We start from the raw sequence: 13,567 nt of genomic DNA, 5'->3' as shown, positions 1-13,567 counted from the left end.
TCAAAACTGCCACTAGACAAAACTCTGATCTCTTTCCAGCAGGTACATTAATCACCAGAGTTATCTTGGCACTTTTATTGTTGTCTGAAAACTCTACTGAATATACAAGGAACTCTGCATATGATGGTTTCAACAGCACTGCTACAAAAACAGCCCTCAGTAACAAAACCGGCCCCCCACACTTCCAGCCTCTGCAGAAAACGCCCGACGCCCCGTATGGCCAGTCCGGCCGCAGCCACCCTCAGCTGCATCTAGGACATTAGGTGGTTCTGACTGCTTTCCCAGGTAAGTTGCGACAGGGCTCGACTGCTACTCAGGAAAATATTCTAAAACCAGCCTGAAAATTGCCTTGAGCATGTGGGCTTAGCGAGTGAATCTGATCCTGTCTTTTAGATATGGGAATTTGAGCCTAACAAATTCTTTTTAACATGGCTAGAATACATTTTTAGTACAACTTCCGGATACTGAGCCTGACTCACAAACCGAACTTTGTAGTGCTACAAAATATAATACAAAATTGCGGTGTTCTCCACCCCGACTGTGAAATCACCAGGAGAAGAGAACTCTGCACACATAAGTATAGCAAAGGTGGAGTTGTAAAACTCCACACTTAGGGGTCTATTAGGATGGTGGGCGGACGAGACCCTAGCGGTGCTGGGACCGGCCGCCAGTGGTGCGGCGGACCGGCAATTAGGATGCCACCGCCACCGTGGCATCCTCTATTCCCAGCATTGTGGCGGGCGGTGCTCAGAGCACCGCCCACCACAATGCTGGGAATGCACGTCGTGCATTGGCATGCACAAGGTGACAGGCACCGCGAGGTGCCTGCCACTTTGCCCATGCCAATGCAGGGGGGTACCATGGGTACCCCCCATGCGCAACCCCCCACCCCCTACGGGCCCTCAAAGGCAAAGACCGCATGCCTTTCCGTGGCGGCAATGCAGTCACGGAAAGGTTGCTTCCCGCTGCCATCATAATATGGATGGCGGTGTCTAGCAGATACCGCCACCATATCAGGCCCCTTTTCCGCCCGGTCACCTGTGTGACTGGCGAAAAACTGGCGGACGGTCTGTCCGTCCGCCGGGGTCCCCTCGCCATACTAATATGGCGGGGGGAATGGCATGCGGGCGGTGGCGATCCGCCCGACATTCTAATAGACCCCATAGTTTGTGAATTCCGAGAAAGTAGTCAACGTACTACCAATGGTAAGTTTACATTTCTGAATCGGGCCTACAGTGTATAAAAAAGCCATGTTTTCAATTATGTCTTGCATTGAACTCATGAGGTATCCCATTACTTGAGAACCTGTTGCAGTTACCAGGCGCATTATTTCTCCTCCGCACCAAATAATATATGTGAAATCTGTGTGATGTTCTCTTGAGCTGGAGTCTAGACTCGATTAGCTGAGGAAGGCACCTCGGCCACTGTCCCCATGCTAGGGGGGATTTTGCCAGTGTCCCAGTTGGTTGGTCCAACCATGGTTAGGTAGAGACCATTTACTATAAACCGGGGCCAAGGAAGAAGCTGCTGGCCACGCCAAGGCATACAGGAACCCTCCTAAATTCTAGGCAGATCAGTCTGTCTCTGTGTCAGTAAAGGATTGCAGGGCACAGAACAGATGTAGAGTTCAAGAAGTGCCTGAAAAGATGCCCAGCACAAACCCATCAGATAAACCATACCGGAAAGCAGAAGTCTTTTGAATCGTGGATGAGGATGATGCAGCTGAAAAATAAAATACACAAGGTAAATATTTTGGAACTGAACAATCAAAATAGGATGGTGCAAAGCACGCTTTGTGAACAGGAAAGCAGTCTGATAATAATATTAAGCGTTGAAGTATTCCCCAGAAAAATAAGGAAGTACGTGCAGAATTGGTGCATTCTGAATCAACTTTTGCATGTACTGGAATGTACCCTGATTTCTCCCGGTACATTATGGCAAGTTGACATGCTGAAATTTCAATGGGCAAAATTTTGAGAGATGCGGTGTTTGCCACAAATCTCAAAATGTTGTTAGTACACATACTGGAATTTACCGCATCCTCATGACTGGGCATGAATGGGCAGGGATTTAAATGATTCAGGGGAGGAGGGTGTTATTCACAGTTACCACTGTTCTGTAGGTACAAGAATGCTACATTCACATTTGATCAATTGCAAATAGATACCCAACGAGCACATAGCTCTAAGGAAATACATGTTCTCTGCTGAGGCTCCAAATCCTGCCCATTGTTGCGTCTAGGAGGTGATCTGGATGATTAATGTTAATACATAATGAGTTAGTAGGCTAGAAGTCTGTCTATGTGATTGTCAACACAACACACATGATACAAATAGCCTTGTGGTGTGTTTTCTCCAATCTGGGGTATGTGTGTAATAGAGAAATAAAAAAAAGATTTATAGAGCACATTAAACCCAAGGGTATTTAAGGGCTATGCTTGAAAACAGAGCTCATAAGCACAGAAAAACTATGGAGCAGTGGCGTAGCAAGGGGCTGCGGGGGAGGTGGACCGCCCCCGATGACACGAGCCCTGCTCGTACCTCCGGCTGTCAAGGAAACCCCGCTCTTCAAGTGCTGCAGCGGGTGGCAAATGCAGAGGCCGCACAGGGCGGACAAAGGTCTAGCTACGCCACTGCCATAGAGCCTACAGTAAGAAAAGCCATGTTTTTAAGGATTTCTTAAATGAGACAAAGGGGTCAGGTCTAACAATGTGGGTGTAAACTTTGAAAACCTCAACTTTGTCTCACCAACCCCTTGTTGACATTAGTCCTCATTAGATCAGCCTGTGGGGGCCAGCAAGGAAAGGGTACTGCCTTCTGTCGAGATATAAAAGTGAGTTATAAGGTCATGTTGTATAAAAAGTTCAAAAAACACATGGGGCCAAATGTAAGGAAGTCTGTAATTTCGCAAGGTGACCCACAGGCTTCACCTTCACATTTGTAGCCTTAAATGGTACAATTTGAATTGCCATTTAGTACTCATTCTTCCAATGTTTTATTGTCTCAATGTTTCCGTCTGTTCACAAAACGAATCACGGGCATTCAAGGGGACAATCATTAGTGTCCCCTATGTCTGATCAATGTGTGTTTTGCTGAGAAACAATAGATCTATGGAAAAGTTGTTATTCTTTCCCACCATGCATCATTTGGGGGTCTTTCTCAGGATGTTTCCATTGGCCCATGTTGGACACTGATCCTCTTTCTCACTTTGTCTATGCCAGACTCTGGCCTTCTAAATGCGGGGGAGTGTGCGCATCTTCTGTTTAATGTGCAGAACAGTGCATTGCTGCAGGCTGGTGATGTCTCTACAGGATCTTCACTAATGCTGTACCTCGGGTTCAGGTCAGCTACATCTGGCTGTCTTTGCTAGTTCTCAATAAACTTGATTCCATTAGTCTGGGATTGAGTGAACAAATCTGTGGCATAGCGTGCCTGCCAAATTCAGTGAGTTACATTCTTTGAATTATAAGGCACAGTGAGCATTACACACTCACTGTGGTTTCTGTTTTAATAATAGTAATAATAACTATGAGAACAATAATGCTACCTTTGGGCAGCTTTAATAAAATGGAAGGAATCTGTATAATTCAAGTCAATTGGGGTGGAAACGTATTCGATGCTGCTATAAATTCGTCAAAACAAATTCATGAAATGTGGTTCCGACAAATGGCTCATTTGAGCTTCACTGTATCTTAGCTGTTGATTTTTTCTCATGTTGTCTATATATTTGTTTGTTTTTGGGCCTCTGCTCTTTGCCTCAAACCTCACATTTCTGTGGTTTTTGTTTTTTGTTGATATTATTTATCTGTGCTGACACCCCTGATGAAAAAGGGAAAAATCTTAATAAAGATATTTAAAAAAAAAAAAAAAAAAAAGAGAACAATAATGCCAATAACAACAATGCACACAATTCGTACAACGCACACCATAACTTGAATTTCCTCCCAGGACTTTAATAATAAGTGGGTTTTTTTCATTACTGTACTGTGATAGTCAATTTGCTGACCACAAAATTAAGGAAGGCCCCTGCTCGGATTAGAATCAAGCCAGCAGGTTAAAGATGTGTGGAGTGGTCAATCAAACCCACTCCATTTTTAGGTCTCGGCTAGCGATGGCTGCGCTTGCGCAGTCTCGCTCGCGAGACATAATGACTTGGGTGAAGAGGGGCTTGAACCCGCCCCTCTTCTTCCCTGTTCTCCATTGGCTGGCCTAGTAAATGCTGGCCAGCCATTGGAGAAGAGGTCCCGTCACTCCGATCCTGCCCCGTCCTTTTCGGATCGGGGGGCGTGTTTTTTGCGAGAAGTCTCAGGGAGGAGACAACAGCAAAACACGCCCCCCAATCCGAAAAGGACACTCCCTTTCTCCGAGGCATTTTCTGCTGTGCCTCGGAGAAAGGCGGTGGTGTCCCGGCGTTGCTCCCTCACCTGATCTCATTGTTTTTTTTACAAGGACGTTCTCTGTTTTTTTACGTCTCGGCTACCGAAGGCTGCGCTTGTTTTCACTGTGACCTGGAGGGAGGATTGAATTGTGCTGAACTCGAAGGCGCACAACGGAGGGCTCCGAGGGGCTGGTGACATATGCACGGCTCGTTGGAATTGTTCTCTGCGACGCACCCCTTAACAAGTGCCTCACGCGCCACTGTGAAAGAAAGGACATTTCTCTGCTGTCGCACACTGCATCCCTTCAGCATTAGTAGTAGGTGTTGGAGACGAGGCACACGCGTGACCTGTTTACACTCCACTTGACCCGGGTGTGTAGGAACAGATGACGCGCGAGAGATCGCGCCGGGATTGGCCCCGAGGCAGGAAGTGTCGGTCTCGTGGCTGGAGTCCGCTCCGTCGGGTCCAGGGTGAAGTTGGCTCGGTGTGAGGGGATTAGCAGGCCCTTCGCTCACGCGCCATCAATCAGGCTTCGGTTCCGCGCTCCGCTGCTCTCTGGCATTCCTCGACACGGGCCCTGGGGCCCTCTCTGTTAGCGAGAAGGCTCGTCGGTGCCTCTCTCGGCCGTGCGTGCATCCCTCGCCAGACAGGGAGGCTGCGGTCACATGGCAGCTCTTGTTCTGCTTGTGATTTACACACAATCTGTCCTGCGTGTAGGCTCTCCGCCGCACCCTGCCGCCTGGGAACCCGCTCTCCAATGATGTTGATTACTTCCCTGAGGCCACCAGCCTGTGCGTGGTTCACTTCACTGTGATGTGTGAGAAAACAGAAGACACGTGCTTTACGTAGTCATACTTATTCCTGCCCTTATTATTCTGGTGGGAATTTGTTAGACATGCTTTCTACTAGATCCAGCGCTCCACATTTCACCCGATAGTAGACCAGCATTTCAACGCATTCCACATAAGTCTGAGTCATAACTTACATACCATACTACGCCACAACATAGCATAACATTACTTAAAATGAAAAGCATAACGTACCATACTACATGAGACAAGGATCCAGGCGTCTCTCACCCATCACAGAGAGCAGAGCTATCTCTCACCTGTCACGGATAGCAGAGACTTCCCTCGCGTGTCTCACACAGCTGAGCTATCCCTCACCTGTGACTGATAGGAGAGCTGCGCCTCACCTTTCACAACCGGCAGAGTGAGACAGCAGAGGTACTCCCCCCTCGTCACAGAGAGCAGAGCTATCCTTCACCTGTCACACAGAGCAGAGCCAGGGACATAATACAGGCCCTTGCAGCCGCTCGGTGCGGGTGTGGGGGGGGGGGGGAGCAACCCTTCAGGGGACCCCATTCATTCCAAGACCAATGAATATCTGTGAGACATGCAGGACTTGGGGGCTCCTGTTCACGTTCTGCAGGGGGCATCATTTTGTCTAACGCAACTGAGCAGAGCTATCCTTCACCCATCACAGAGAGCAGAGCATCCCTCACCAGTCACAGATAGCAAAGGTATCTCTCACCCGTCACAGATAGCAGAGATATCTCTCACCCGTCACAGATAGCAGAGATATCTCTCACCTGTCACAGAGAGCAGAGCATCCCTCGCCTGTCACAGATAGCAGAGATATCTCTCACCTGTCACAGAGAGCAGAGCATCCCTCGCCTGTCACAGATAGCAGAGATATCTCTCACCTGTCACAGAGAGCAGAGCATCCCTCGCCTGTCACAGATAGCAGAGATATCTCTCACCTGTCACAGAGAGCAGAGCATCCCTCGCCTGTCACAGATAGCAGAGATATCTCTCACCTGTCACAGAGAGCAGAGCTTCCCTCACCAGTCACAGATAGCAAAGGTATCTTTCACCCGTCACAGATAGCAGAGATATCTCTCACCCGTCACAGATAGCAGAGATATCTCTCACCTGTCACAGAGAGCAGAGCATCCCTCGCCTGTCACAGATAGCAGAGATATCTCTCACCTGTCACAGAGAGCAGAGCATCCCTCGCCTGTCACAGATAGCAGAGATATCTCTGACCTGTCACAGAGAGCAGAGCATCCCTCGCCTGTCACAGATAGCAGAGATATCTCTCACCTGTCACAGAGAGCAGAGCATCCCTCACCTGTCACAGATAGCAGAGCTATCTCTCACCCTTCACAGATAGCAGAGCTATATCTCACCCGTCACAGAGAGCAGAGCTATCTCTCACCTATCATAGATCAGAACTACTTCTGTCCGGTCACCTAGAGCAGAGCTATCTCTCGTCTGCCACCTAGAGCAGAGCCATCTCTCACCTGTCACAGATAGCAGAGCTATCTCTCACCTGTGACCGCAGAGTTACTCCTCACCCATCAGATTGCGGAGCTACGCCTTGCTCTGCAGATCTGTCTCTGGATAGGTGCATGTGAACATGTCCATCTGAATGTGTGGCTTCTAGTTTGAATGTCTGTATGTGTGTCTGTCTGGGAGTCTACATCTGTCCATCTATGCCGCAGCTCTCATAGATGAGCCCAGACCCACCTTTATTTCCATAGCTCAGACAGGTCAGACAGGTTAGATGGAGGGCCGCAAGACCCAACAAGCATTTACAATGCAATGGTCTCGGCATTGGTAAAGTTAGAGCTATTGGCATTGCTCATGACATTATTTTTTTTTATGTTTTTGTTTTTAAAACATTTAAAGAAACGGCATTGTCATGAGCAATGCCAATAGCTCTAACTTTACCAATGCCGAGACCATTGCATTGTACATGCTTGTTTATAATGGCTGGCAATGCCCACTGGTGACCAGATACAAATAAAAACATTTATTGTCACAGATAGCTTTTTATTTTTTACCTCATCTAACCTATTACAGCCAAACTTTTGTGGAATGTTTCTCATAAGAGTTTAGTAGGTCTGACAGAATGGAAGACTTTCATGGATGGTAACTGTGACATGCTGCTATTGGCCTGTCCTAAACTTGCATTTCAGTGGCAAACTCTACAATGATTTATTGTTGTCCCTTGCAGAGTGTCTGGATAGCGACAGCTTATGGGTAGACTAACAATCAGTGGCAGCTGAATTGACAGGCAGACCTTCCTTCCTCTTCTGCACCCCTTGGGAGAGATTTCTAGTGATCCTCTGCGTAGACTCGTGCTGTGACCCATAACTAGGACTTCTCACTTTCGTATGCGTGTCTGTTGTTTGTTACACAATCAAGTAGTATCCAGTTCAGTTGTTTTTCCCTGCCGAGGGTTCTGGCAGTTCTGGCTTGTCTTTTGAAAAGCCCCTCGGTAACAGCTCAGAGATCCTGTACACTTTACTAGATTCTGGATGGTGTAGTGTTGCGCTCTAGTGTTTCCGTCATCACGTGACGGAAGACGCTAGGAGCGCCGACGCCTCACTACAGATGGTGTTAACATCAAGCCCAGAGTGTGACATAGAGACAAAAGACTAACTAAACCGGCCTGACAACCTACGGAGATCTGCTTCCAAAATCCGCCAGGAAATACCCTCCACTTGCTCAAGATTTCTGAGTAGTGTGAGGAACTGCTTGTAACACCATCTCTCTCTCTGGTGTTCTCTTAGCATGTCTCTCTCTTTCATGGGTTGGTGCCTGCCCGCTCCCCTAGTTTGTAGAAATGGCAGGACAAAGACTCATCAGTGATGAGTCAACATCTTACTTTTATTGGGTGGTACACTTTTTCGTTGGCTAGAACTCAATATGAATTGGACCTTCAGAATCAATTCCTTGTCTTCAAACTTATGAGAGGTTCTATAACTAATACCTAAGCTCAGAGAATGCACCTGACCAGGTCTGGAGACCTAGTGTTGACCCCCCCATACCCTCCCAAAAAGGCTGGCAACAAGCACAGGACATTGTATGAGCTCAGCACAGCTCAGCTGGGGTTTCCTGTGCTAGAAAAAGATCTGTAAGTCAGCAAACCTGAACAGGGGGAAAAAGAGCAAGGACTAGTTGACTGAAAACCAGCACTGAGGACACCTCAAGGATGTGAATCTCCAAAAAGCCAAAACGATCTGGCAGCCCAGAATTCCTTGACAGAAAAAAATGTCATCTGAACACACAGGGGGCCGAATACATGTAGAAGACACTCAAGGCCTGTCACTGGAATCAAATGCTCCTCTTGCTAGGTAACTGACTTTATCTATCAACTTGTATTACTAAAATCTTCAATGCTTAAACCCTCAGGAATATTTCAGCTTAAAAATTATTTTTATTTTAACTTTCAGTTACATTTACACTTTCTATATTTGGCACTACCACTGTCCCAATTTAACAAAACACCTTTGACCAGTACCCAGAGTGCACGTTTTCTATAAGAAATATATTCTAAACCTACGTTAATCACTTTTCTCTTTTTTGTAAAAAAGACAACGCATATAATCATATCTGCATGAAAACAGATCCTGTCATTTCAATTTTATCTAAGACATTATAGTGTATCCTGTATTTTAAATCTAATCAAATTTGTCCGGAGATTTGAAAATGCTCCCATCAGGCGGGAGCAAACACGTTTCCCCTCCTGCGCCGGTGCGGAGAGGGAAACTACTGTGAGCCGGGCCAGTAAGTGAGCCGGCCCCAGGGGATAGAGTCCCTGGGGCCAATAAAGACTCAGTGAGGAGGGGTTATGGGGCCCCCTCCCTTTTAATTAAAGTGTCAGCCCTGGGTGATGGGGTGCCCAGTGCCTTTTTAAGGCTTGGGGAGGGGGGGCCGCACGCCCCCCTCCTAGAACTGGCAGTGGGCTTAGCCAAACGAAGGCTAGCTATGTCTTGGAAATCTATCTCAGCCCCCCCCCCCCCCCCCCCCATTTCAAAGTGGCTCGCTGACCTTCACAAAGCGTTAGTGGGCGAATACGAGCTATCCCGCAACAATAACCTGGGCTGACCCGCATATTGTTCCGTAACCTTAGGTCACTTCTAATCTCTCTTATTTGGGGTAAGACTCTAATACATTCCTAGACCTGGCAGTGGGCTTAGCCAAACGAAGGCTAGCTATGTCTTGGAAATCTATCTCAGCCCCCAACCTCCCCATTTCAAAGTGGCTCGCTGACCTTCACAAAGCGTTAGTGAGCGAATATGAGCTATCCCGCAACAATATCCTGGACTGCCCTACCCCTCCTTACCCTCCAGATTGGAAGGAATACCTTATGGTAATAGAATCGAAACTATACCAAGATCTTCCTGAACTCAGAACTTCCTAGGGACATAGCAAGCCGGGTTCATGTAGGGAGAATCCGGTCTTACGGAAAACATACCTAAAGAAGCTACCCCCTCCCTCTCTTCTTTTCTACCTCTTCTCTGCTGTCCTTGGATGGACAATCTATCACACTGAAGATATGCCACTGCACTCGCGCACTGGCACCAAATCCTTCCTTCTACATGCTTGCGACTAGTTCATACCCTACCGTTCACATGAGCATAACTGGTACACCGTATACCATGCATCACACTCCTCTTTATTAATTGTCCAAATGCTTCCACTGGTGTAAGACAGAAGTTGTTGTATTGTTTTGTTACGTTACTATGAATTATGCAATGTCAAGAACCTACAATGATGCTGATGCCAAATTGCTGATTCTGTCATCTGTACTGTATATTGTACCATACTAAGTTGTTGTAGTGCAATATGTGAAACTCCCAGGACTCTCGGAGTTATGGAAGTTGCATTGAAAATCAATACCAATTATTATAAAACATGGAAAATGCATGGGGATTTTACGTTTTGGGACCCATTTTTTCTCAGCTCCTGCTTGACGGATCACCCCAAAATTTTCCATACACAAACTAGGCAAAAAAGAGCACTTTTTTGTAAGGTTTTGTGAAGATTTGTCAAAGTTATTAGCAACACGAAAAATGCATTTCCTATGGAAACGCTGACCTCATTATAACTACTATTTAATTAATAAAACAAAGGTTAAGGTAACATTATGCACTGCTTATGATTTCACATATTACATCACTCATGACATGTTCTATGACATCATTTATGACCTCACAGATCTCTCAAATGACATCATTGATGACATCACTGATGACATCCAATGAATGTGCTAGTTTTTGTTATAGTTTACATAGTGGCGGATAACTACCATCATACTTTCTACCTAATTTTGCAATGCCTGAGTTCAGTTAATGGGTGCAAGTGTCTACAAAATGCATGTGCTTCTAATGCATCATAGGTGTGTAGCGGTATTAAACATGTTATAAATCTTTGTATTGAAGAGTAACTCTGTGTGCAATGACAGTTGATGACTTGTGTCCAGTATGTTCCACCCACGTTTTTTGGTTCTGCATGAAAAGTTTCCAACAGGGCAAAGATACTACATAATAGTACATACTAATGGCCTAATTATGGCGACGTAGCCACGGTGGTGGTGCGGCAACACCGGTTCAACCACCCTATTAAAAGTTGGGCGGTTGGACTGCCATGTTGCAGCAGTCTTTAGGCCACAATATGCTTAAAGGTGCCGCTGAGGTACCACACAGCATATCACAAGTTTCCTCTCCGCCACGGTTATCATGCCGGTGAGCCTGCCATTAATACTGTGGCAGAGAGGAAATAAAGGGGGCTCAGGGCCATGGGGTGCATTCAGGGGGGCACATGTTGTGCTCCCTGTGTGCATGCATCCCAGGTGGTTTTGGCTGTATTTGAGCAGGCCGGCTGCGTGGGGGCCTCGCTCCAAGACCGCCAAAGTCATAATTAGGCCCTTAGAATTTTAAGCAGCGATTAGACAGAATTGTCGTAACATGACAATTTCTACAAAACATAGAAGATTGTGTGCACCAGGTACTAAACTATTTACATGTGCTTCTTTAGCTTCAAAAGATGGGCTATCTGTAAAGTTTTCACCACAGTATGAAGACTGCAGGTAGTATGATCTTTAGCACCTTCAGACATTTGTTTTTTTAAGCTAATAGTGTGTTTTTGACAAGTGTTGCATAGAGTGTACACTGTTCTGAATAGATTCTTCTTAAACTATCTGTAGTGTATTTCTCATGAGTGTCAATGTCTGCAAACTCTCTCCATAGAGTAAACACTGTTTACAGTACCCACTTTTTTACTCATATCAACTTCACTTCTCAATGTAGGTTCCGGGACTTTCGTTTCTCAAAAGCTACTGAATGGATTTACACCAAATCACAAAACACACAATCTGGGGACTACGATCTAGCTTCCAGCCAAATTTGGTGTAATTCTGTTTACCAGTTTTTGCTGTAGCACTGCCTAAAGAGCTGTATGGAAAATGCATGGGGAGTTTGTGTTTTGGACCCCAGTTTTTTCTCGGCCTTGACAGATCACCCCGAAACCTTATATGCACAAACTAGGTAAAAAAAGATCACCTTTTTCGAAAGTTTTGTGGAGATTTTTCTAAGGGTGCCAAAGCTATTAGCAACAAAAAAACGCTATCTAACTATAACTGCAGTGGCAACCACCAATGAGTATATATATATATATATATATATATATATATATATATATATATATATATATATATATATATATATATATATATATATATATATATATACGAGGAAGGCCGGTTTCCTCGGCCATAACGCGCAATGACTTAGTAAGTGAGCAAGAATAAAAATAATTCTAGCCAAATATAAGAGGAGTTCGCATATATATATATATATATTACCTACTGGCGGTCGCCAGTAGGTAGTTATAGTTAGGACCCCTTTTCCATAGGAAATCCGCAACATTCTATTTTGAATAACTTTGGCGCCGGTCGACGAATCCTCGCGAATTTCTCAAAATAGGTGGGGCACTACACTCCGCTCCTACCCTGAAAGTCTCGGGGGGATTCGTCAAGCGGGGGCTGAGATAAAAGGGGGGTCCCAAAACGCGTTTTTCCCATGCATTTTTCCGTAGGACCTTTAGACAGGGCTACAGCCCGAACGGCTGAACAGAATTACTAGAAATTTGGCAGAGAGGTAGTCCTCAGGTCAAGGAAGTGCCTTTTGTAGGTTTGGTGTAAATCTGTTCAGTAGATTCTGAGAAAATAGCCTTTAAATCAATATATATATCTGAGCCAGCTTACGGTACGCTTACCGTAAGCTTACCGTACGCGTACGGTGGCGTGCGCGAGCGCAATTCTGATTGGCTCTTAGATCTTAGTAAACATTCAAAACAGCCGAAACCAGGAAGCGGCGGCCGCCATTTTCTCTCTCGCACTGAGAGCTAGGTTGTTAAATAAAACCAATAAACATATAAAGGGGCTGTTTAGACAGCTCCCACACACATAGCCATGTTGAGGGAGTCCCCAAAGACCCCCCAAGGCCAAAAATGCAATTTTTATTTTTTCGCTAATTTCGCCGATTACGCTTACCGTACGCGTACGGTCAAAAATGGTAAAAAAAAACACTATCCACACTCTCCCCACCCCCTGTGCTTTTGGTGGCCGCAGGCCACCAAATGTCATGGGCTTATTTGAGGTGTGAAAAACCACAATATTTTAAACAAAAATAATAAAAGAAAAAATTAACAACACTCTCTCCACCCCGTGTGCAAATGATGTCCGAAGGGCACCATTTGTGCATGGCTTATAAAAATTACGAAAAATTAAAATATTACCTTTCAAAACGAAGTGCATCATATGTCCTCCATGTGCGCAAAGCGCATCTTGCGTACATGGCCCATCTAGCGTAACGCGCACCGCGTGCCCACCGTGCGTCCACGGCACTAACTGCGTAAAGTGGGCGCGCGGTGCTTACCGTGCGCGCACGGAACGAACTGCGTTAAGTGGGCGCGCACGCCACGAATGGCGTAAAGTAACTTAGCATTTAAAAAACCGTACAAATTCACTGAAAAAACCATAGGTTTCACACACGTTATAGTTAGCGGAAATTTTACTGATAAAAAACCAGTGAAATTCCCCCGTTATAGTTAGTGTAGGCAACTATAACTCACGCGACCGCAATCTTCTGCTGATGACATATGTGTCTTTATGAAAAAAAAATATTTGAAATATATGTATAGCTAAAAATGTATGGAAGAAGACATGGGCAAATAAGTGTCTAAATACAGTATTAGCATCAGCAGAGGATTGCGGTCGCGTGATTTATAGTTGCCTACACTAACTATAACGGGGGAATTTCACTGGTTTTTTATCAGTAAAATTTCCGCTAACTATAACATGTGTGAAACCTATGTTTTTTTCAGTGAATATATA

The 13,567-nt window shown here is 45.6% G+C and overlaps 1 protein-coding gene across 2 annotated transcripts in view; it reads right to left on the bottom strand.

The window, feature by feature from the left end:
- Nucleotides 1-13,567, bottom strand: part of LOC146855810 (transmembrane protein 116-like) — a 153,011-nt gene that overhangs the window by 49,140 nt on the left and 90,304 nt on the right. For both annotated transcript variants that reach the window (XM_085653727.1, XM_085653728.1), the window contains one exon: nt 1,680-1,722. In XM_085653727.1, coding sequence (XP_085509853.1) covers nt 1,680-1,722 — 43 coding nt within the window. The remainder of the gene's footprint in view (nt 1-1,679; nt 1,723-13,567) is intronic.

The sequence above is a fragment of the Triturus cristatus genome, chromosome 4_1 (assembly GCF_964204655.1).
Source record: "Triturus cristatus chromosome 4_1, aTriCri1.1, whole genome shotgun sequence".
NCBI classification, from domain to species: Eukaryota; Metazoa; Chordata; class Amphibia; order Caudata; family Salamandridae; genus Triturus; species Triturus cristatus.
Note: the sequence above shows the minus strand (reverse complement) of the source record. Positions and strands in the feature narration are given on the sequence as shown.